This window comes from Corythoichthys intestinalis, chromosome 6 (assembly GCF_030265065.1).
Source record: "Corythoichthys intestinalis isolate RoL2023-P3 chromosome 6, ASM3026506v1, whole genome shotgun sequence".
NCBI lineage: Eukaryota > Metazoa > Chordata > Actinopteri > Syngnathiformes > Syngnathidae > Corythoichthys > Corythoichthys intestinalis.
Window position 1 is genome coordinate 16,761,966 of NC_080400.1, and position 24,445 is coordinate 16,786,410.

The 24,445-nt window shown below is 39.4% G+C and overlaps 1 protein-coding gene across 4 annotated transcripts in view; it reads left to right on the top strand.

Annotated features, from left to right (window-relative positions):
* The window catches only part of LOC130917694 (neuroblast differentiation-associated protein AHNAK-like), a 56,253-nt gene that overhangs the window by 13,517 nt on the left and 18,291 nt on the right, over window positions 1–24,445 (top strand). For 3 of the 4 annotated variants that reach the window (XM_057839337.1, XM_057839338.1, XM_057839339.1), the window contains exons 2-7: window positions 12,056–12,111; window positions 12,218–12,325; window positions 16,235–16,360; window positions 16,496–16,664; window positions 21,463–21,656; window positions 23,570–23,799. In XM_057839337.1, the coding sequence (XP_057695320.1) occupies window positions 12,056–12,111; window positions 12,218–12,325; window positions 16,235–16,360; window positions 16,496–16,664; window positions 21,463–21,656; window positions 23,570–23,799 (883 nt within the window). Of the gene's footprint in view, window positions 1–12,055; window positions 12,112–12,217; window positions 12,326–16,215; window positions 16,361–16,495; window positions 16,665–21,462; window positions 21,657–23,569; window positions 23,800–24,445 lie in introns of all 4 variants that reach the window. The other variant, XM_057839340.1, reaches the window with a different exon arrangement.

The window sequence follows — 24,445 nt, forward strand, 5'->3', positions numbered from 1 at the left end:
AGTTGGATATCGGGCGTTCTCCGGTGTTCCTTGTGTTGGGACAGGGCGTCCCGTCATTTGTTCTGGACTGTCGGGAGAACTGATTGCGAGAGTTGGTAGTGCAGGCGTGGGCTAGTCAGCGTGAATCTTGCCCAGTCAGCTGCATGATGCAGAAGTTGGGGCTCCGTGAGAAGAAGGCGTCATGTAGCTCTTATGCCCAATGTTCAGCTTGTTTTCCTTAAACTAGGGTGTAAGTGCTATTTATTTTATATTGAGTGTGTTAGAGTAATACAAACAGTTGATCGGTAAATATACTATTATAATGCTAATAATGCAAACAGTCAGACAGTGCCTACGTGAAAAGGTACTATCTTCTTCATTTTTAAACATGTTACTGTCCGACCAAATTAATTTTAAACAAGAATAAACTAGAAAAATGTGTCTTTATTAAATGCTTCATTGAGTGAGTCCACTCAAATCCGCTCAAGGTTCTCACTTACAAAATTACAATAAGTTGCCACAGTAACTGTTTAACAAGTTAAACAATGGTTGACTCATGCAGCGCTTTGAAGCTTCGACTTCCGAGCATCTGGCAAGATCAAACATTACATGTCTGTCAATCATCGTTAACTGTAACAAGCAACTCCAGTGCACTGCCTGACCAAGAAAGTGCAGCAGTAGGCAGAGTTAGACCACGTGATTGGCTCAGGATGGCTAATGTGTTTTTTTTTTTTTTTTTTATTGAAACAAAATCTGCGATGGACTGGGGACGCGAAGTTTGAGGGATCACTGTAATTATCAGTGTATTGAATAATTGTGGACTTGTTATGAAGTCACTCCAGTTATCCAAAAATGTCAGTATTTCATCCCATCTTGTTTGCGTACCGGGTGGTCATAGTTTATTTGAACTTTTTAATCATAGTTTAATTTAGTTTAGGATTTATTTTCTCTGATTTAGTCAGCTTTAATTAGTTTTAAAATGGATTTGCCACTTTTTATTCATTTTGTTATTCTTGAAATGATTAGTTTTACTTTCATTTTTATTAGTTTAAGTATTAGTTTTGGGTTTTTATACTTTAGGTTAATTTTCAGGTGAAGGACTCACCTATAAAAAATATAAAAATAACATAAAACTGAACAAAAGATGACTTATTTTAAAAAAAAACATTCCAGCATTTTGAATTTTTTTAGGAAAAAAATGTACAAGTTCAAAGATTTGAGTCTTTAGTTTTGTGAGCAAACAAAACAGTCTCACATTGTTATGCTTTTTTTTTTAGGGCTATCAAAATGATCGCGTTAACGGGCGGTAATGAATTTTTTTCATTAATCACGTTAAAAAAATTGACGCAATTAACGCACATTCCCCCCTCAAACAGATTAAAATGACAACACAGTGCAATGCCAACTTGTTACTTGTGTTTTTGGGAGTTTTGCTGCCCTCTGCTGGCGCTTGGGTGCGACTGATTTTATGGGCTTAAGCACCCATGAGCATTGTGTAATTATTGACATCAACGATGGCGGGCTACTAGTTTATTTTTTGATTGAAAATTTTACAAATTTTATTAAAACGAAAACATTAAGAGGGGTTTTAATATAAAATTTCTATAACTTGTACCAACAATTATCTTTTAAGAACTACAAGTCTTTCTATCCATGGATCGCTTTAACAGAATGTTAATAATGTTAATCCCGTCTTGTTGATTTATTGTTATAATAAACAAATACAGTACTTATATACCGTATGTTGAATGTACTGTATGTATCCATCTTGTGTCTTATCTTTCCATTCCAACAATAATTTACAGAAAAATATGGCATATTTTATAGATGGTTTGAATTGCGATTAATTACGATTAATTAATTTTCAAGCTGTAATTAGCTCGATTCAAAATTTTAATCGTTTGACAGCCCTACTTTTTTTCTTTTAGTTTTTATCTATTTCAGTTAACTAAAATCCTTTTTTATTTCTAGTTTTCCTCATTTAGTTAATTTTCGTTAACGAAAATAACCACGATTTAGAGGCCTCTTGATTTTAAGATGTCGCTGGGCTATTTCTACGTTGACTTGCTGATTTAGTTATGTTTCAGTGCCGTTGACGGGGAGACAACCAATCCATTTGAATTGGAAGAGGCTAGTAGCGAATGATAGTCTTGGTCTTGAGACCACATTTCAAGGTTATTGGTCTTGACTCTTAAAAGTCTTGATCTTGTCTTGGCCTCTGATAGTGTTGTCCTGAACACTACACCAGTATTTACCAACAAGATAGGTGGAAATCTTTGACAGAAATATCACTTTCCTGTTTACACAGAGGAATTTCCTGTCCAGAGATGTGATTTGTGGACTACCAGAAGTCAAGCTGGCTTTGCACACTGAGGATGATGGTTTAGTCTGCACTTGTTATCGTTTTATCTCAACAGTTAAACAGGAAGACGGAGGACGTGTGTGTATCCGCGTGTACTGGCGGTGGAAGGTCAGGTGACAAATGCAAATGCATACTGTAGTTACTTGCTGTAAGTAGTTGTTGTTTTTTGAATGTATTTCTACTTAAATCTACATTTCTCTGGTGACATCTTAGCTTACACTGGAAAAGAGATGCAGTATCTGTACTTTCTATTTGTTACTTGATCAATTCGGCTTGTCTCTTTTTCAACGTCTGTGAAGGACACAGCTGGGATTGACAGAGATTCTCTGGATATTATGAGATGGAAAATATACTATTCCTTCCCAAAAAATTTACATATTGTGATAAAGTTAATTATTTTCTGTAATGTACTGATAAACATTAGACTTTCATATATTTTAGATTCATTACTCACAACTGAAGTAGTTCAAGCCTTTTTTTGTTGATGATTTTGACAAAAAAAGTCAAGAAAAAACAAAAATCCCTATTTTAAAAAATTAGAATATTTTATCCGACCAATACAAAAAAGTGTTTTTTAATACAAAAAAGTAAACCTTCAATTAATGATATTAGCTACGCACTCAATACTTGGTCGGGAATCCTTTTGCAGAAATGACTGCTTCAATGCGGCGTGGCATTGGAGGCAGTCAGCCTGTGGCACTGCTGAGGTGTTATCGAGGCCCAGGATGCTTCGATAGCGCCCTTAAGCTCATCCACAGTGTTGGGTCTGGTGTCTCTCAACTTCCTCTTCACAATATTCCACAGATTCTCTATGGGGTTCAGGTCAGGAGAGTTGGCAGGCCAATTGAGCACAGTAATGCCATGGTCAGTAAACCGTTTACCAGTGGTTTTGGCACTGTGAGCAGGTGCCAGGTCATGCTGAAAAATGAAATCTTCATCTCCATAAAGCTTTTCAGCAGATGGAAATATGAAGTGCTCCAAAATCTCCTGATAGCTAGCAGCATTGACCCTGCCCTTGATAAAACACAGTAGACCAAGACCAGCACCCCAGACCATCACTAACTGTGGGTACTTAACACTGGACTTCAGGCATTTTGGCATTTCCTTCTCTCCAGTCTTCCTCCAAACTCTGGCACCTTGATTTCCAAATGACATGCAAAATTTGCTTTTATCTGAAAAAGTACTATGGACCAGCAACAGTCCAGTGGTGCTTCTCTGTAGCCCGGGTCAGGCGCTTCTGCCACTGTTTCAGGTTCAAAAGTGGCTTGACTTGGGGAATGCAGCACCTGTACCCCATTTCCATGTTTCTGCAGGTCCCCCAAGGTCTGGAATCGGACCTTCTCCACAGTATTAGAGTTTGGAGTGTCACTGACTGAGGTTGTGGACAGGTGTCTATTATACCGATAATGAGTTAAAATAGGTGCCATTAATACAGGTAACGAGTGGAGCCTTGTTAGACCTCGTTAGAAGTTATACCTATTTGACAGACAGAAATCTTGCTTGTTTGTTGGTGACCAAATACTTATTTTCCACTCTAATTTGGAAATAAATTCTATAAAAATCAAACAATGTGATTTTCTGTTTTTTTCCACATTCTGTCTCTCATGGTTGAGGTTTACCCATGTTGACAATTACAGGCCTCTCTAATCTTTTCACGTAGGAAAACAATTGGTGGTTGACTAAATACTTTATTTGCCCCACTGTACCATAGTTTATGGAAAACAAGCAAAGGGTATAAGAGACACATGACGCCTTCTTATCGCAGAACCCCAATGTTCGCATCATGCAACTCTGGGAACAGCCTATTCGCTCAGAAATTTCTTTCTGTGTCTTAGCCTCTTGCTTGATGGTGTCAATGATGGCCTTCTGGACAGCAGTCAGGTTGGCAGTCTTGCCCATTATTGCGGTTTTGAATAATGAACCAGGCTAGGAGTTTGTAAAAGCCTCAGGAATTAGGGTTGTTCCGATCATGTTTTTTTGCTCCCGATCCGATCCCGATCGTTTTAGTTTGAGTATCTGCCGTTCCCGATATTTCCCGATCCGATTGCTTTTTTTTTTTTTTCTTCTCCCGATTCAATTCCAATCATTCCCGATAATTTTTCCCGATCATATACATTTTGGCAATGCATTAAGAAAAAAATGAATAAAACTCGGACGAATATATACATTCAACATACAGTACATAAGTACTGTATTTGTTTATTATGACAATTAATCCTCAAGATGGCATTTACATTTTTAACATTCTTTCTGTGAGAGGTATCCATGGATAGAAAGACTTGTAATTCTTAAAGGATAAATGTGACTTTGTATATTGTGACTAAATATTGCCATCTAGTGTATTGAGATGTGACATATTTATGCACACTGCTGTTGCCATAGTGTGCACTTCCTGTGGGTGTGGTATTACAGTATAAAAGGGAATCTCTGTTATGTCTCTGTGACATATATGCTTAGAAGCACACTGAATAAAGAAGTGTTGTTCCATTCAAGTCTTGGCCTTACATGTACTTAGATCAAGGAAGTACATAACAAATACTGTAGCCATTTAACTTCTGCCCAAATGCATGATGGGAAGTGCAACCATGACTGTGCGTCGTGGTACCAATTGATATATCTTCTCTGCGTTGGGAAATAACATAGGGTGTTAAGAAAAAGATCAACTACTACATTTCTTCCCCACATTGCTTTCCACAATATTTCTAAATGTTGAGAGAGGGATTGTAAGGCTTTAGCCAATTAAAAAAAAAGTTTCAAAGGCTGCCAAAATTCTCTATTCATTTTACGTTGCCTTTTAGCTCTATGTGTATGTAAAACCGTGCCATTTTAGATTGATCGCGACAGTGCGTGAGTAGGTAGTGCAGCGCATGCGTTAATTGCGTCAAATATTTTAATGTTATTACCGCCGTTAATGCGACAAATTTGATAGCCCTACTTTAAGCCAAAACTAAAGACTCTGGATGAGTGTAAGACATTTTGTCTGTGACGTTAAATACAATTAGAAAACGATTTCATTCATTCATTTTCCATGCCACTTTTCCTCACGAGGGTCGCGGAGGTGCTGGAGCCTATCCCAGCTAACTACGGGCAGTAGGCAGGGGACACCCTGAACTGCTTGCCAGCCAATCACAGGGCACAAGGAGACATACAACCATTCACGCACACACTCATACCTACGGACAATTTAGAGTGTTCAATCAGCCTACCATGCATGTTTTTGGGATGTGGGAGGAAACCAGAGTTCCCGGAGAAAACCCACGCAGGCACGGGGAGAACATGCAAACTCCACACAGGAAGGTTGAAGCCCGGGATTGAACCCTTAATCTCAGAACTGTGAGGCGGACGTGCTAACCACTCAGCCACCGTGCCGCGATTTAATTTGAAACGATTTAATTAAAAGAAATATATATATATTAAAAAAGGCATGTCCGATATTTTTTTGCCGATTCCGATACTTTGAAAATGACGTGATCGAACCCGATCTTTATCAGGAATCTTTCGCAGGGGTTTTGAGTTAATTCGTTGATTCAGATGATTAGGTTAATAGCTTCTTTAGAGTACCTTTTCATGATATGCAAATTTTTTGAGATGGGGATTTTTGGTTTTTCTTGACTTTTTTGCCAAAATCATCAATATTAAAACAATAAAAGGCTTGAACTAATTCAGTTGTGTGTAATGAATCTAAAATATATGAAATTATAATGTTTATCAGTACATTACAGAAAATAATTAACTTGATCACAATATGCTATTTTTTTTTTTAGAAGGACTAGTAGATGGCACCCATGGCATTCTTCATGAGAATTGTTTGATATTGTCACGTTTCGTATCTTGTGCTTTTTTAAAATTCCCAATTTTACCATCTCATAGGTAAAAACACAAGTAAATCGTAATTTGTTATCTTTAGCTGATTTGGGATTTGTGTTGCTCAGTTGACAACTCATAAGTTTAATTGAGGTAGTCCCCGGGTTACGAACGAGTTCCGCTCCTAGGCTGGCGATGCAACCTAAATTTTCGGAAGTAACCCTTTGACACTGGAAGTCCCGTTTTTTTTTTTTGGGGGGGGGGGGGGGGGGGGCTTTAAAGAAATACCAGAAAGGTTCGAAAGTTCCGCTCTGAGACCCCCAATTTGGCCAACTTTCAAAATTGTCCAATATGCATGTGTGATACATCATTGGAAAGCTTAAAATCCCAATTTTCTCAGGGAAGAAAAACTTTGAATAGGAGGGCATTCAAAAAAAAAAAAAAAAAATTAAACAGCGAAACCCTATCTGGAGGTGAGAGCATGCAAGAGAAGAATTAAAGATGCCATGACTTTAACAACATATTATCGCGTATATACCTTGCTTCGATCCAAAAACTCCATATAGCTTGTATCACTGAGTGTCAAGACACAGCTGTGAATGGCCACAGCTGGATTTTTGGAGGGATTTTATGGGTGAAACATGGTAATATAACAAGGGTCTCGATGCAGAAATCACAGACATCTAGAAGTGGCGGAGATCTTTTTCATATATTTACCCTTTAAAACGTTTTTTTTTTTTCAATTTTTCTTTGTTTGGATCGATTATTTATCATCTATCATATCGAAAAAAATACGACAGTAACAAAAAAATATACAATTAAGCGATAATTATGATGTAGAGATCCGTGACTTTTTTCCAGACACCATATTTTTCATTGTTAGGTAATTTGTTTAAAAGTTTGAAATATACGAGTGAATAATTTTTTTAAGTCTTTTTTTTTTTTTTTTAAAGGAAATATTATACATCAATTAATGATTATAAGCTAAAAATGACAGACATTTTGAATAATTAATATAATTTAATACCATCGTTTTATGGCTGGGTAGAAACAAAAGGGGTTGCGCGACATCTGTAAACGGGTGTTTCCAGGGTAAAACGGACAAATTAAAAATAGTTTGGGGGTTTAATGCACCATCAATCTGCTATGGCAGCATATAGACATATTGTTCTATCAAACACAACAGTTCTTTTGGCTTAAAATACAGCAGTTTCTTTTAAAGAGGGGTGCAAGAGCAGAAACTGCTTTTTCAGTCTTGTCTGTGTTTTCCGCCATATGCATATGGTCGATTAAATATGACAAGCTGATCCCTGGGTCAAATCTTGAAACGTTTTAACAATCTTGTCAAAACCCAGCCCTTAATTTTTATACAGCTGTAGTAGCTTTTAGATTGATTTGAAGTTGAATTGATTCAAATCAAAGAATTTATAGAATCTAACATCAAAGCCTTTCCTAAGAATGGCTCGTCTTGAGGTCACCACGGACCTGCAACTATTTCATCTGATCACTTTTTAAGAACCTCGCCTTGGCTATGTATGTGCATCCACCTGTGTGCGTGAGGAATGGCTAGCCCGTTAGGAGCGCGTAAGCGGGTGTCTGGTGTCCAGCGGGTCACAAGATGACATAATTTGCATTCTCAGTGCTCATTTTCAGAGCAAGCGACCCTTGCTGTAATAAGTGCCGAGCTTTGAATTTGTCGACCGTTTAGTTTTCCGCCTAAAGTGCGTATGACAGGATAAAAAAAAAGTCTTAAATAGCATTATTATGTGGATTAGAATCATATTTTGAGACGATTCGACTATGTACAACAATTTGGCGAAGCGCAGATGACGAGAAATTAGTCTTTTAATCTGCTGTTTAGCCACGCCTACCATTAGAGAGCCAATGCCGTTTTGACTTGGGATAGCAAGTGTTGGAGGCAGTCTTTCAGGTCCTCCGTGTGTTCGTTTTCAATTCAAGTGAGACTGCTAGACTGGATTGTTAAATTAAGACTGGAGGCAAGACCTCAAAACTGCGCAATTTTAATTTCAGAAATTTCTGGGTGCATTTAGTTAAAGAACAAGCCGTGTAGAGAAATGCACACTAAACAGAGCGCTCGGCCTTCCTTATATACATATAAGGAGCCGTGTCTGGAGCGTTTGGTGATTTGCTTTTTTTTTGCAGATCTTGCAAAATAGGTCATGAACCTTGCTGCCTTGCCCAGTTAAAATTCCATGATTATCTGAGGCGAAACTAACTATCAGCAGTTTCTGTGAAAAACAACTCCATTCATGGTCATGCTTGCAAGTAAAGATGTGATCGGACCCGATCGATCGGGATGCCCATCCATCGGGTCCGATCACGTCATTTTCAAAGTATCGGAATCGGCAAAAAAATATCGGCCATGCCTTTTTTTAATTTTTTTTTTTTTTTTTTTTTTAATAAATCGTTTTCTAATTGTATTTCACGTTACAGACAAAATGTCTTACACTCATCCAGAGTCTTTAGTTTTGGCTTAAAGTAGGACTGTCAAATTTATCGCGTTAACGGCGGTAATTAAATTTTTTTTTTAATTAATCACATTAAAATATGTAATGCAATTAACGCATGCGCTGCACGACCCACTCACGAATTGTCGCGTTCAATCTATAAAGGCGCCGTTTTACTTATATATAGAGCTAAAAGGCAGTGTAAAATGAGTAGAGTGAATTTAGGCAGTCTTTGGAGACTTTATTTAATTGGCTAAAGCCTTAAAATCCCCCTCTCAACAATTAAAAATATCATGGGAAGCAATGTGGGGAAGAAAGGTAGTAGTTTATCTTTTTCTTAACACCATATGTTATGTCTCAACGCAGAAAAGATATATCAATTGGTGTCACTATGCACAGGTTGCACTTCCCATCATGCATTACAGTATTACAGTACATTACTACAGTATCATTTACTGAAAGCTCAACAAATACACTAGATGGCAATATTTAGTCACAATATACAAAGTCACATTTATCCTTTAAGAATTACAAGTCTTTCAATCCATGGATCCCTCTCACAGAAAGAATGTTAAAAATGTAAATGCCATCTTGAGGATTTATTGTCATAATAAACAAATACAGTACTTATGTACTGTATGTTGAATGTATATATTCGTCCGAGTTTTATTCATTTTTTTCTTAATGCATCGCCAAAATGTATATGATCGGGAAAAATTATCGGGAATGATTGGAATTGAATCGGGAGCAAAAAAAAAAGCAATCGGATCGGGAAATATCGGGATCGGCAGATACTCAAACTAAAACGATCAGGAGCAAAAAAACATGATCGGAACAACCCTACTTGCAAGCATATCGGAAGATTGCATTAGGCGAGATGCATACTGACTCCACAAGTCAAAAGAACGACACAATATCCCATAATCCATCAGTGCTTGCGATCGACGATTTTGACCCGGAGCTGAATGATTGGCTCCTCCAGCCCGTTGATTCATTTAGGCTACGTTATTTAATCAAAATGACAAATGACCCTTTTGAGGAGAAATGAGACACCGAGAAGTTACATATGTCAATAAATTTGAAGACACAGAAATGTAAATTTAATGTCAAGACTGTTTAAGGTATTATTTCCAAATTCATAAATTCAATGCTTTTAAGACTTTTTAAGACCCTTCGGGAACCCTGCATTGACAGCTATAAGGATTAAATCTATTTTATTTGGGATGCCTGGCATGGAAAAATGATGTTTCAATACCATTGACGACGCTAGACGTGCAATCCCTTTTGACAAGGAGGGCTGACTGCGATAATTCACTAACCTAAAACATGAAGTCGTCAATGGCACTAAAACTTACAGAAGTTCAGAATTTTTTACATTAATCTTTGAGTTAGCAGGGATTTAATTAGAAGGTAGAGTTGATTTCAACAAATTCCGTGCAGTTTGTCAGTTATTTGTTAGTTTCAGGGCTCCGGAGTGGCTAAGCTAGCGCGAGTCAATGCTGCCATCTTAGCATGCCAATAAAAAACGATATTAAAAGATCTAACAAAAGTCAAAATGCAGATTATTGTCCCAAATATCCATGCAACCAAAGCAATGTCACATCAAACTGCCGTGATTTATTTAATTCTGCAGGACTATATTTTTTAGATGCGAAATGCCACCACAATAGAGAGGAGTGCTTCGGCCACTCATAATCAGACCTATCTTAAGCAGGCTATCCTGAAAAACAACTAGACTGAACAACTGAAAAACAAGCTAGAAAAACAACGCTGGTCCGTTTAAAACGGGCCAAACTGTGCTCATGTGAAAGCGCCCTACACTGCTGGTCATAAGTATTGGCTTCCCTGCAATTCTGTCAGATAATGCTCAATTTCTCCCAGAAAATTATTGCAATTACAAATGCTTTGGTAATAATATCTTCATTTATTTTGCTTGCAATTAAAAAACACGAAAGAAAATGGAAAAGAAATTAAATCATTATCATTTTACACAAAACTAAAGAAATGGGCCAGACAAAAGTATTGGCACCCTCAGTCAAGCAGTCCAGTGCCAGAGGCATGAAAGCAACCCCAAAGCATCAGGGAACCTCCACCATGTGTGACTGTGGGGACTGTGTTCTTTTCTTTGAAGGACTCGTTTTTTTCCCCTGTAAACTGTATGTTGATGCCTTTTTCCCAAAAGCTCTACTTTTGTCTCATCAGACCAGGGAACATTCTTCCAAAACGTTTTTGGCTTTCTCAGGTAGGTTTTGGCAAACTCCCGCCTGGCTTTTTTATTTCTCTTGGTCAGAAGTGGGGTCTTCCTGGGTATCCTACCATAGAGTCCCTTTTCTTTCAGACGCCGACAGATAAAACGGGTTGACACTGTTGTACCCTCGGACTGTGGGACTGCTTGGATGTTAGTCGAGGTTCTATATCCATCCTCCGCACAATCTTTCGTTGAAATCTCTCGTCAATTTTTCCTTTCTGTCCACATCTAGGGAGGTTAGCCAGAGTGCCATGGGCTTTACACTTATTGATGACACTGCGCACGGTAGATACAGAAACATTCAGGTCTTTGGAGATGGGCTTGTAGCCTTGAGATTGCCCATGCTTTCTCACAATTTTGCTTCTCAAGTCCTCAGACAGTTCTTCGGTCTTCTTTCTTTTCTCCATGCTCAATGTGGTACACACAAGGACACAGGAAAGAGGTTGAGTCAACTTCAATCCATTTTAACTGGCTTTAAGTGTGATTTAGTTATTGCCACCACCTGTTATGTGCCACAGGTATGTAACAGGTGCTGTTAATTACACAAATTAGAGAAGCATCACAAGATTTTTCAAAGAGTGCCAATACTTTTGTCCGGCCCATTTTTGGAGTTTTGTGTAAAATGATAATGATTTAATTTTCTTTTCCCCATTCTCTTTTGTGTTTTTTCATTGCAAGCAAAATAAATGAAGACATTGCTAACAATGCATTTGTAATTGCAATCATTTTCTGGGAGAAATTGAGCATTATCTGACAGAATTGCAGGGTTGCCAATACTTTTGGCCAGCAGTGTAAGCCTAACGTAAAAAATTCTGAACTTTTAAGCTCTCACAGCTATTCCTGCCAGTTTAAATTTATTGGACGTCCATCGTTGTCAATGGGAGGCAATGATATAAATACTATGAAATTAACCATAGGCAGAGTGCATTTCTGTTTTTACTCATTTATTATATATTACATTATATAACATACATAACATGTATATATATAACATATATAACATTATATATTAATGTTGTTTTTACCATTTTATTCATAGTTTTATTCATTCATAAAACTATATATTTAAAACAATACTGATCAAAAATGTTCATTTTCTGTTATATGACTATTGTTTTAACCTATTCTATACAATACCTATTTTATAACATTTAAACACGCTTCCCTAATGTGATTTTGTTTTTGCCCCTCTAGACTCAGATAGAGAAGACGACGACGGCCATGTTTACAGCGCCAGCAGAGGTCAAACTGTAAGCAAAACGCACACCTCAGAAAAGGTCTCATTAGGTCAAGAAATCCAGGGTGAATCAATGGAAACATTTTGCCTTCACAAGGATGTAATGTTGCCCCGCGCAGGTGAAAGATAAGAAGCGGTCTCCCCCTTCCAGCAGACCCCCCACCGGCCCACAACGCAACCCTCACCACAGCACCTCTGCAGACGAACACGAGAGTCCTGAAAGAGTGGTGAGTTGCAAATACACCCCAACCAAGTGCAGTATATCCACATCTCATACATACCGTATGCCAACATATACAGTGGAGCAAATAAGTATTTAGTCAACCACTAATTGTGCAAGTTCTCCCACTTGAAAATATTAGAGAGGCCTGTAATTGTCAACATCGGTAAACCTCAACCATGAGAGACAGATGTGGAAAAAAACAACAGAAAATCACATTGTTTGATTTTTAAAGAATTTATTTGCAAATCATGGTGGAAAATAAGTATTTGGTCAAGATCAAAAGATCATCTCAATACTTTGTTATGTACCCTTTCTTGGCAATAACGGAGGCCAAACGTTTTCTGTAACTCTTCGCAAGCTTTTCACACACTGTAGCTGGTATTTTGGCCCATTCGTCCATGCAAATCTCCTTTAGAGCAGTGATGTTTTGGGGCTGTCGTTGGGCAACACGGATTTTCAACTCCCTCCACAGATTTTCTCTGGGGTTGAGATCTGGAGACTGGCTAGGCCACTCCAGGACCTTGAAATGCTTCTTAGGAAGCCACTCCTTTGTTGTCCTGGCTGTGTGTTTGGGATCATTGTCATGCTGAAAGACCCAGCCACGTCTCATCTTCAATGCCCTTGCTGATGGAAGAAGATTTTCACTCAAAATCTCTCAATACATGCCCCCATTCATTATTTCCTTTACACAGATCAGTCGTCCTGGTCCCTTTGCAGAAAAACAGCCCCAAAGCATGATGTTTCCACCCCCATGCTTCACAGTGGGTATGGTGTTCTTCGGGTGCAATTCAGTATTCTTTCTCCTCCAAACATGAGAACCTGTGTTTCTACCAAAAAGTTCTATTTTGGTTTTATCTGACCATAACACATTCTCCCAGTCCTCTTCTGGATCATCCAAATGCTCTCTAGTGAACCGCAGACGGGCCTGGACGTGTACTGGCTTCAGCAGGGGGACACGTCTGGCAGTGCAGGATTTGAGTCCCTGGCGGCGCATTGTATTACTGATAGTAGCCTTTGTTACTGTAGTCCAGTGCTTCTCAATTATTTTCTGTTACGCCCCCCCCCCAAGGAAGACGTAAATGTTTCGCGCCCCCCCAAACTCTCTGCCACCACTGTAAATAGTATAATTTGTCTATAAAATTACTATTATAAATACGCATCTGCCTAAAATTGTGTCCTTTTTTTTCCTAATAACGAAAAAAAGTAACAGATCAACTTATAATAAAGTAGAACTTTATTAACATTGTTTTGTTTGTAACAGAGAAGACGACGCGCATCAATTTGCCTGAATTAGAAAAAAAAGTCCCATCCAAACTAAAAAATACACTCAAGTTACATTTTTGACCATTTGATAAAGAAAAATAAAATGTAATAAAATCAGTAAATAATAACAAATTAAAATTGATTAGAAACATTCACTCATGAGGACAATATGCCAAAAAATTTGATCGGAAAAACAAAACTGAATAAAAGAAAAAAAAAAAGTGTCCTTGGACAGAAGGACAGTTTTTATTTTTGTACCTCCTTTGCAATGGTGTGGAGTTATCTTGCAATGAGCATGCTAACAATGCTAATTGGTTTACTGATATTACAGTGACAAAACAGGACGATTGTTGGAAATATTCGGCCGTTTTCGCTGAAAAACAATCAAGCTTATCAATGAGATTGGGGTCTAATGTCTTTAAGTGGCGTCTTAATTGTTTTGGCTTCTGGCTGTCCGCTATAATTAATTTTAGACACAGTAAACAGTGGTCTTTCCTCATTACCCACTGTATTAAAAGTCAAAGCTAAAAGGCAAACGGCACGAAAAAAGCGCATTCCCGGCGGCCGAGGTAGAACCGTAGGTGAGGGCGGTCGTCGTGACGATCCCAAGCCAAAAATGGCACTTCTCGGGCGGCGACGTGAGAACGGGCCGGACAAGACAGTGGGTCGCTGCGTGAGTCCGGTCGGAAAACGGCTTTCGAAAACGGCGGCGGCGCACTGCTCTTCATATCTGTTTTCTGTGTGTTCTGAGTGCTCTTCCTTAGTTCAAAAATACTGTGCGCACTCTGAAAATGAGAGCGCCACTGCCACCCACTGAGTGGATGTGCAAGTACACTTTATTCCAGTACGGCAAAAAAAAAAAAAAAAAAAAAAAGCATGTTCCCCGAGGTCACATGCGCCCTCCCTAGCATCGCTCTGCGCCCCCCCAGGGGGGCGCGCCCCACTATTTGAGAAGTACTGCTGTAGTCCCAGCTCTCTGTAGGTCATTCACAAGGTCCCCCCGTGTGGTTCTGGGATTTTTGCTCACCGTTCATGTTATCATTTTGACGCCACGGGGTGAGATCTTGCATGGAGCCCCCGAATCGTGGGAGATTATCAGTGGTCTTGTATGTCTTCCATTTTCTACTAATTGCTCCCACAGTTGATTTCTTGACATGAAGCGTTTTACCTATTGCAGATTCCATCTTCCCAGCCTGGTGCAGGTCTACAATTTTCTCTCTGGTGTCCTTCGACAGCTCTTTGGTCTTGGCCATAGTGGTGTTTGGAGTGTGACTGACTGAAGTTGTGGACAGGTGTCTTTTATACAGATAATGAGTTAAAACAGATGCCATTAATACAGGTAACGAGTGGAGCCTCGTTAGAAGAAGACTTCTTTGACAGCTAGAAATCTTGCTTGTTTGTGGGTGACCAAATACGTAATTTCCACTCTAATTTTGAAATAAATTCTTGAAAAAACAAACAATGTGATTTTCTGTTTTTTTTTTTTTCCACATTCTGTCTCTCATGGTTGAGGTTTACCCATGTTGAGGCCTCTCTAATCTTTTCAAGTAGGAGAACTTGCTCAATTGGTGGTTGACTAAATACTTATTTGCCCCACTATACGGAGTAAAGTGACATCTTCCACTCTTCCTGATTGACTTTCTACAAATGATCGATTGGGAAAAAAATGTGTCCAAATACTTTTGTTGGTTCCACCGATGAGCCAAAGCAGCGCAGCCTCACAGCAGGCTCATTCAACTATTGTGGACCACAATGATCGGGCCGCATAAACACTTTCAATTGTGGGGAGTCAGCAGAGATGTCAGCAGCGTTCTTTTCACCAGGGCATCAACAACAAACAATGTGGCTCATCTTTGATGATGCGGATAAAATGAGAAATGGAAATTTACTGTCTGGCTGTGCAATATGAGCGAGATCATTCAATTATAATATGACTGTCACAACAAGGGTATCTCGCTCCGATCACGTGATCGGAAATCTGGCCTGATCACGTCATTTTTAGAGCACTGAAATCGGGTAATAAAGATCAGCTTTTAAAAATATATTTCTTTATTGTGCCCCTTTAAGAAATATAAAAATAACTGCACTGATGTAATTTTACATGCAGAAAACTAATTCGGCACTCAAATTTTGCAATTTAGTTACCATTTCATAGTTAGTCTGTTCAAAACAAGGCATTAGGGGATGTCCACTTTTTTCAGTAATTCTGCTCATCACGTCACAACCATAATTGATGATCATGCCTATCATGCCTAGCTTTCTAGTGCTGGGCTAGCTAGTACATGTTGACAGACAGACAGAACGGTCATACAGCAACAAACAACTAAGAAAACCTATGGATAGCATGCTAGCAGCATGCAAAAATCTGCAGCTCATTCTGGGTGCGACATCATCTTCTGTTTGGAGATTTTTTTAGACTAATTGGATTTACTATTGAAAAAGCGTTGTGTATTTCCCCAAGAAGGAAAAAAGTCAAATATCTATTTAAAAAAGAGATTGTTCAGAAAATGTTCCTTATAATCTAAATAATAAAAAGTTAGTTGTTTTTCATAATAGTTGGAACAATAGTAGGTATTTTTTCAGAAACGTTATATGTTATGTATATTCGTCATTTTTTTCCCCCCAAAACAGCCATTCCTATTTTGTACAGGAGCAGAAGGAGAAGCTCCATGCAGAGTTGAAGCAGGTGCTGAGTCAGAAAAGAAGTCAATTGAGAGCGTCCACCTGCCGACTGGCCCAACCAGAGATGGACCCCGAGCCTTCTAACGGGCAAACAGTAAGTGGCCGTAGTCATCAAAAATCTTTTTTGAATTGGAATCTTTCAAGTTATCTCAGCATAAAACTGTATGTCATCTTTAGTTACAGTCCATGATGCTAATAGCTAACAAAGCCTATCCATTTCCTGTTCGAGGACCAGGCAACAGCAGAAGCCGCCGAGCCTCCAGTGGAGATCGTGGTGGAGACGGAGGCCGAAGCCGGAGCTAGCGGCTACAGCGTGACCGGCGGTGGCGAGCAAGGCATTTTCATCAAAGACGTTCTCAAAGACTCACCAGCCGCCAAACATCTCAGCCTGCAGCAAGGTGCTCAGAACCTCAATATTTGCAACCACTGCTATTCACCTTAGGGACTAAGACCCTTCACAAATATTAGATAGCACTTTTGAAGGTTTTATATTCTCGAAAAAAAAAAAAGTCCCCCAAGAATGAAATAATTAAAAAAGATTATACATCCTTTAAAGTGCATATGACACCAAAAAGCATGTTTATTTCATATACAGTGGGGCAAATAAGTATTTAGTCAACCACCAATTGTGCAAGTTCTCCTACTTGAAAAGATTAGAGAGGCCTGTAATTGTCAACATGGGTAAACCTCAACCATGAGAGACAGAATGTGGGGGAAAAAAACAGAAAATCACATTTTTTAAAGAGTTTATTACCAAATTAGAGTAGAAAATAAGTATTTAGTCACCTACAAACAAGCAAGATTTCTGGCTGTCTCGTTACCTGTATTAATGGCATCTGTTTTAACTCATTATCGGTATAAAAGTCACCTGTCCACAACTTCAGTCAGTCACACTCCAAACACCGCTATGGCCAAGACCAAAGAGCTGTCGAAGGACACCAGAGACAAAATTGTAGACCTGCACAGGCTGGGAAGACTGAATCTGCAATAGGTAAAAAGCTTGGTGTAAAGAAATCAACTGTGGGAGCAATTATTAGAAAATGGAAGACATACAAGACCACTGAATATCTCCCTCAATCTGGGGCTCCATGCAAGATCTCACCCTGTGGCGTCAAAATGATCACAATAACGGTGCGCAAAAATCCCAGAATCACACAGGGGGACCTAGTGAATGACCTACAGAGAGCTGGGACCACAGTAACAAAGGCTACTATCGGTAACACAGTGCACCGCCAGGGACTCAAATCCTGCACTGCCAGACGTGTCCCCCTGCTGAAGCTACTATACGTCCAGGCCCGTCTGCGGTTCGCTAGAGAGCATTTGGATGATCCAGAAGAGGACTGGGAGAATGTGTTATGGTCAGATGAAACCAAAATAGAACTTTTTGGTAGAAACACAGGTTCTCGTGTTTGAAGGAGAAAGAATACTGAATTGCATTCGAAGAACACCATACCCACTGTGAAGCATGGGGGTGGAAACATCATGCTTTGGGGCTGTTTTTCTGCAAAGGGACCAGGACGACTGATCTGTGTAAAGGAAAGAATGAATGGGGCCATGTATCGAGAGATTTTGAGTGAAAATCTCCTTCCATCAGCAAGGGCATTGAAGATGAGACGTGGCTGGGTCTTTAAGCATGACAATGACCCCAAACACACAGCCAGGGCAACAAAGGAGTGGCTTCGTAAGAAGCATTTCAAGGTCCTGGAGTAGCCTAGCCAGTCTCCAGATCTCAACCCCATAGAAAATCTGTGGAGGGAGTTTAAAGTCCGTGTTGCCCAATGACAGCCCCAAAATATCACTGCTCTAGAGATCTGCATGGAGGAATGGGTTCAAAATACAAGCAACAGTGTGTGAAAAGCTTGTGAAGAGTTACAGAAAACGTTTAGCCTCCGTTATTGCCAACAAAGGGTACATAACAAAGTACTGAGATGAATTTTTGGTATTGATTAAATACTTATTTTCCACCATGATTTGCAAATAAATTCTTTAAAAATCAATGTGATTTTCTGTTGTTTTTTTTCCACATTCTGTCTCTCATGGTTGAGGTTTACCCATGTTGACAATTACAGGCCTCTCTAATCTTTTCAAGTAGGAGAACTTGCACAATTGGTGGTTGACTAAATACTTATTTGACGCACTGAATCACGCGGTGTTTTATGCTCCTGAATGAAATGGACTGCTTGGATGTGTGGAAACGATCGTTTTATGTACTGTATTCAATTTTGAATCCCGCACCATGAAAATGAGTAACTTCTGGCTTCAGTCTCGGGTTTAAGACGAATGCTAATGTGACGTCACCCGGGTCAGCATCTCACAATACAGCATTGCTTTATAACATGCAGACGGACTGCGGATTCAGCTGATTTTGCGGATTAAATCGTTTATTTTTCACATCACGCCAGCCAAACTGCTGCAGGCTTTTGTAGCTGTACCGTGAAGAGGTGTGTGAGCCTTTTTGAGTTTCAGAAAGTTCCCGTTCACCCCGATATCTGCCAAAACAAGTATGCGACAACTGTGGGACTATAGGACTTACGAAGAAGTGAGTAAACATCGTGTTTTGTATTATGTCACATACTGGGATCATGGCACACGTTTTAACACGAAGATGGCTTGCATTTTGTGGCTGACATGCTCCCTGTCCACCAAGAATGACACTCGGCCGACAACCAGCAGCTTCTCGCAGCCCCTCACCGCCAGGAGAGCGCTATACTTGGCTTATTGCCTCTTCAAGTGCCCGGTGGTCTGTCAAATTTTCTACTCCATCAGAAATTGCAACTTTGTGTTAAAAATGGCCGCGAATACAGCGGTTACAAAGTAAATACTACAAACTTTCTTTCAATAAAGGACTATTTACTTACGTTTGATTATGAACGTAAATGTACAAAAGTTCTCCTCAGACACATCCTGCCATGTTATCTGCACAACAACTGCACGCTGTTCTCACACTGTTTACGTCCTTCGCCATGTAGTAAAGCATTAATTTACGCCATATTCGTGTTGACTATGTGGTGCTCCTCCAACGTCGGCCGGTTTGTCCGGCGGTCATTCTGCAGCTGCTTCCTCGGCAAACGAGCTCTCTTGCCCGCAGGACGGGAACGAGTCCGACGAGCTGTAACTTGCTCGCCGCCGGGCGGGTTGCCGCTCGGCAAAGACAATCAACAACCCCACCGCCGTTTGACATGATCCTGGGTAGTTTTATATGATTTTTCACTTCGAAAGCCAAGTATAAGACTGACACAGCACTCGGTTCAGGTTAGCATGTCGGCTAGCTGTCACGCCTCCTAGTTTGTTTAAGCTCTCCGAAGCCGGGGGCAGGGAAATGACAAAAAACTGCGGTGGCATAAAATATAGTTTGGTAGGTGCAAGAAGTGGAAAGTTTTGACCATTATGAAGTAATTTTGCCATGCCGAACTTACTAAATGCATTTTTAATGTTTCATATTCCATTTAGCACCAGACTGTTATTTGTCATGGCCATACCATTCATTTAGCAATTGGGGACAAATACTTTGATAAAAAGAATATCATGTAAAAATATTGGAGTAGAGAGACTGAAACAATGACATTTTGTGGCGCTCTCCGTCGCATTTTCCTCATTCTGAATAATTCCCCCTCAATGGGCTGAACTGTAAATCAGATAAAACCATGACCCTGCCGACGTCATCCTCCTGTTGGGGACGCTAGAGCCCTATAATGGTAAGCATGGCTAAACGGCAAATTAAAAGACTAATTTCTCGACATCTGCGCTTTGCCAAATTGTGGTATATAGTCAAATCGTCTCAAAATATGATTCAAATTCACACAATGATAGGAATTTCCTTTGTGTCAGTCGGATACCATCAGTCAGAACAAACCAAATTCACGTGTGGAGTCCCTCAAGGGTCAATTCTTGGACCACTCTTATTTAACATCTATATGCTTTCCTTAGCTCAGATTATGGAACAGTAAGACATCTCCTATCACACCTATGCAAATGACACACAACTGTACATTTCTGTGTCCCACATGATTATAGTCCCTTAGTCTCCCTGAGTAAATGCATTCATCAAACCAATGAATGGATGTGTCAGAATCTTCTCCAGTTAAATGTGGAGAAAATAAGCAGGCACCTTAGCACAATGTCACTTACAGCTACAAATCAAGTCAGAAGCCTTGGCGTAATTATTGACTCAGACCTCAAATTTGATGGCCATCTAAAGTCCGTCACTAAATCTGCTTATTACCACCTAAAAAATATAACCAGAATTAAGGGGCTTCTGACTCAACAAGACATGGAAAAACTTATGCATGCATTCATTTTCAGCAGAATGGACTATTGCAACGGTATATTTACGGGTCTTGATATAAAAATCAGCCAGGAAGCTGCAGCTAGTACAGAATGCTGCACCCAGAGTCCTCACAAATACAAGGAAGCTGGACCACATTACACCGGTTTTGAAATCGCTACACTGGCTTCCAGTGAGTCAAAGGATAGACTATAAAATACTACTGCTCGTCTACAAAACACTTAATGGCCTTGGACCAAAATGCATGCTTGATTTGTTAGATTCCTATGAGACATCTAGACCCCTAAGGTCGTCTGGAACCGGTCTCCTGTATGTTCCAAGAACAAGAACCAAGCAGGGTGAGGCAGCATTTAGTTATTATGCTCCTCACCTCTGGAACAAGTTACCTGAACGTCTGAAGTATGCTCAAACTGTTAGCTCTTAACGCTTTTGTTTAGCACTGCATATCCATAACTGTCTATATATCTCAATCTACTTGCTTTCTATTCCTCTTGTGCTTATCTCCATTGCTGATTTCAATTATTATTTGGTAGATTTTGTTTTATTTTTATTTATTTTTATTCTATTTGTGATTAAATGCGATTTTTATGTATAGTTTTATTTCCTATTTTGATTGTCTTGGTTTTTACGTTGTATTGATTTAAATGTGATTTTTATGATCTTCATGTGACGTAAAGCACTTTGAAGTGCCTTGTGTTTAATTGTGCTATATAAATAAATTTGCCTTGCCTTGCCTTGCCTAATAATGCTATTTAAGAATTTTTTTTATCCTGTCGTACGCACTTTTAAGTTACATACTTCTAGAAAAAAGATGCTATTTGTGTACTGGTAAACGAACTTGAGTGAACAGCTTACAGTCATCTTCTGCAGGTCCTAAATAGTTGTCGCTGCCCTCCTATTTTCTTCGACAGGTGACCAGCTGCTCAGCGCCAAGGTTTACTTTGACAACGTACGCTATGAAGACGCTCTTAAGATCCTCCAATGTGCCGAACCCTACAAAGTCAGCTTCCTGGTCAAGCGGACAGTCCACGGACAGGAGGTCTGTATGCGACCCCGCCTACCCAGTGTGGATATCAAGGGTCCTAAAGCCAAGATGGCCAAAATGGTAAAGAAATATTCAATTTTATTTTCTTGTCTCTTTACATGCTATTTTACGACAGGCACACTAAGAAAGAAAAAAAAAAAAAAACAGGTCTATGAGAATAAAGTAGTAATATTACGATATTTAAGTCATGCCCCATAATACTATGAGATTAAAATCGTAACATTATAAGAATAAAGTCCAAATATTAGGAGATTGGGTCGTAATGTTATGTAATTTTACGTACTTTACGAAATACAAATGGATGAGCACAGCTAATTCGTGAAATTAGAAACAGTCTCGAGTTAAGAAAGAGAGCGCTGTGACATGTACGGAGGAAGGAGTCCTCTTCACTATACAGCCATACTGTTGTACGAGAAGGACTAAGGATTCAGCTGGTTTTGCGGTTTAATACGTTTATTTTTCGCATCACGCCAGCCAAATGGCTGCAGAAAAATCTTGCTGTAGGAGGGAGAGGCGTGTGCGCCTTTTTGGGGGTTCAAAAGGTTCCCGTTCATTTGTGGATATTGGCCAAAACAAGCCCTACTACTGTGGGACCATGGGACTTACGAGGAAGTGAGTAAACATCGTGTTTTGCATTATGTCAAATACTGGGATCATTTTAATATGTACAGTAGGTGCCTTGCATTTTGTGACATGCCGACGACCGGTGGCTTATCGCACATCCGCCCGCCGGGAGAGCACTACTAGTATACTCGGCTTATTCCCCTCTTCAAGTGCCCGGTGTTCTGTCAAATTTTCGGACCGATCAGAAATTGCAGTTTTGAGTTAAAAATAGCCGCAAATTCAGCGCTTACAAAGTAAACACTACAAACTTTCTTTAAATAACGGACTACTTACGTTTGATCATGGATTGGCATGTAAATGTCCAGCGGTCATTGTCCAGCTGCTTCCTTGGCGAGCTCTCCTGTCCGTTTAGCAGGGAAACGAGCTGTAAATTGCTCTCTGTCGGGCGGTTTGCCGATCGGCGAAGACAATCGACAACCCAGTCGTCATGTGAAATGATCCGGGCAAGTTATGTGTGATTTTCTGCTTCGAAGACTTTGAAACATCACTCGGTTCGGTTAGCATGTCGGTTAGCTGTCAAGCCGCTTGGTTTGTTAACATTCTCCGAAGCCGGGAAAGGGAAATGACATAAGCCCGATTTAGGTGGCATAAAATATCGTTCAGGAGGTGCGACAGTAAAGGTGAAGTCGACAGTTTTGACCATTTGCCATGTCGTCTTGAATAAATGCATTTTTATTATTTCATATTCCATTTAGCACAAGACTGTTATTTGTCATGACCATGCCATTTATTTAGCTATTGGGGAAAAAAATACTTGGATAAAAAATAATATCCTGTAAAAATATTGGAGTAGAGAGACTGAAACAATGACATTTTGCGGCTCACTTTGTCGCCTTTTCCTCGTTCTGAATAATTCCCCCTCAACGGGCGGACTGGTCCTTCTCAAGCCATTTATTTAGCTATTGGGGAAAAATACTTGAATAAAAAGAATATCCTGTAAAAATATTGGCGTAGAGAGACTGAAATAATAACATTTTGCATCTCTCTTCGTCACATTTTCCTCGTTCTGAATAATTCCCCTTCAACGGGCTGCATACTAAATCAGATGAAATCATAACTCCGCTGACGTCATCCACCTGTTGGGGACGCTAGAGCCTTATAATGGTGGGCGTGGCTAACCGGCAGATTAAAAGACTAATTTCTCATCATCTGCGTTTTGCTAAATTGTTGTATATCGTCGAATCGTCTCTAAATATTATACTAATTCACATAATAATCCTATATGACTTTTTTTCTTGTGTTGTATGCACTTTAATACTCCGCTGTAGTGTTTGGCCTGTTCGACCTGTTTTGATATTCATAAAACGTCTAAAATGGTGGAATGTGACTGACCTTGTGGTGTGTTTCAGAGCGTGAAGGGCATGAAGCCTTTTAAGGCCAAGAAGAAGCGAGGCGGTCGCTTCGGTCTGAAGAGGCTGAAGGAGAAACGGCGTGAGGAGCTGGTGATTGAAGGAACGCCTCCCTGGCTGGAAATGAGCGACGTGGATGTAGAATTCTGCCTACCCAAATTCAAAAACAGACGGAGTGACCACCTGGAGGCAGAAGGGGGGGCTGCGGTCAAGGCAAAGAGGAAAATCAGGTGGGTCCTATCAGTAAACTATAGATAGAAATCCAATTCATTAGAATTGTGAGGACTAGCAGTTGATGCTCATGTGTCAGTGTCATCGATGGTGCTAGACGTCCAATTCAAACCTGTGAGAGGCTGACAGCAATCATTCCCAGAAGTGTGAATGGCAGCCAATGAGTTGAAAATGTCTGTACTATATTAAGAATATCATTATTGAATATGATCATACATTTTATAATAGGTGTCAAATTCTAGGCCCGGTGGCCAGATTTGGCCCGCCACATCATTTTGTATGACCCGAGAAAGTAAATCAGATATCATGTTTTTTTGCTAATATAAAATTTAAGAGAATATTTACTGTGATTATTCTTATTTTAAAAAGATGTCATTTTTTTTTTTTTTTTTTAAAGTAAAATTAAAAGTTTTAAAAAATATATGTATGTATAAACATATGTATATCAACATAGTTAGCTGGGATAGGGTAGATATAAAATGAATTTACAGTTTATTTTCCTTTTTTCTTCTAATTTAAAATTAAAAACTACTTAAAAAATAGAAATGAATACATAAAAATAGAAACAAAAATAAAATATTTATTTTAAACTAAAAAATGAAAAGATAATATTCACAGTTTTTCCACGTTTTATATATGGTGGAA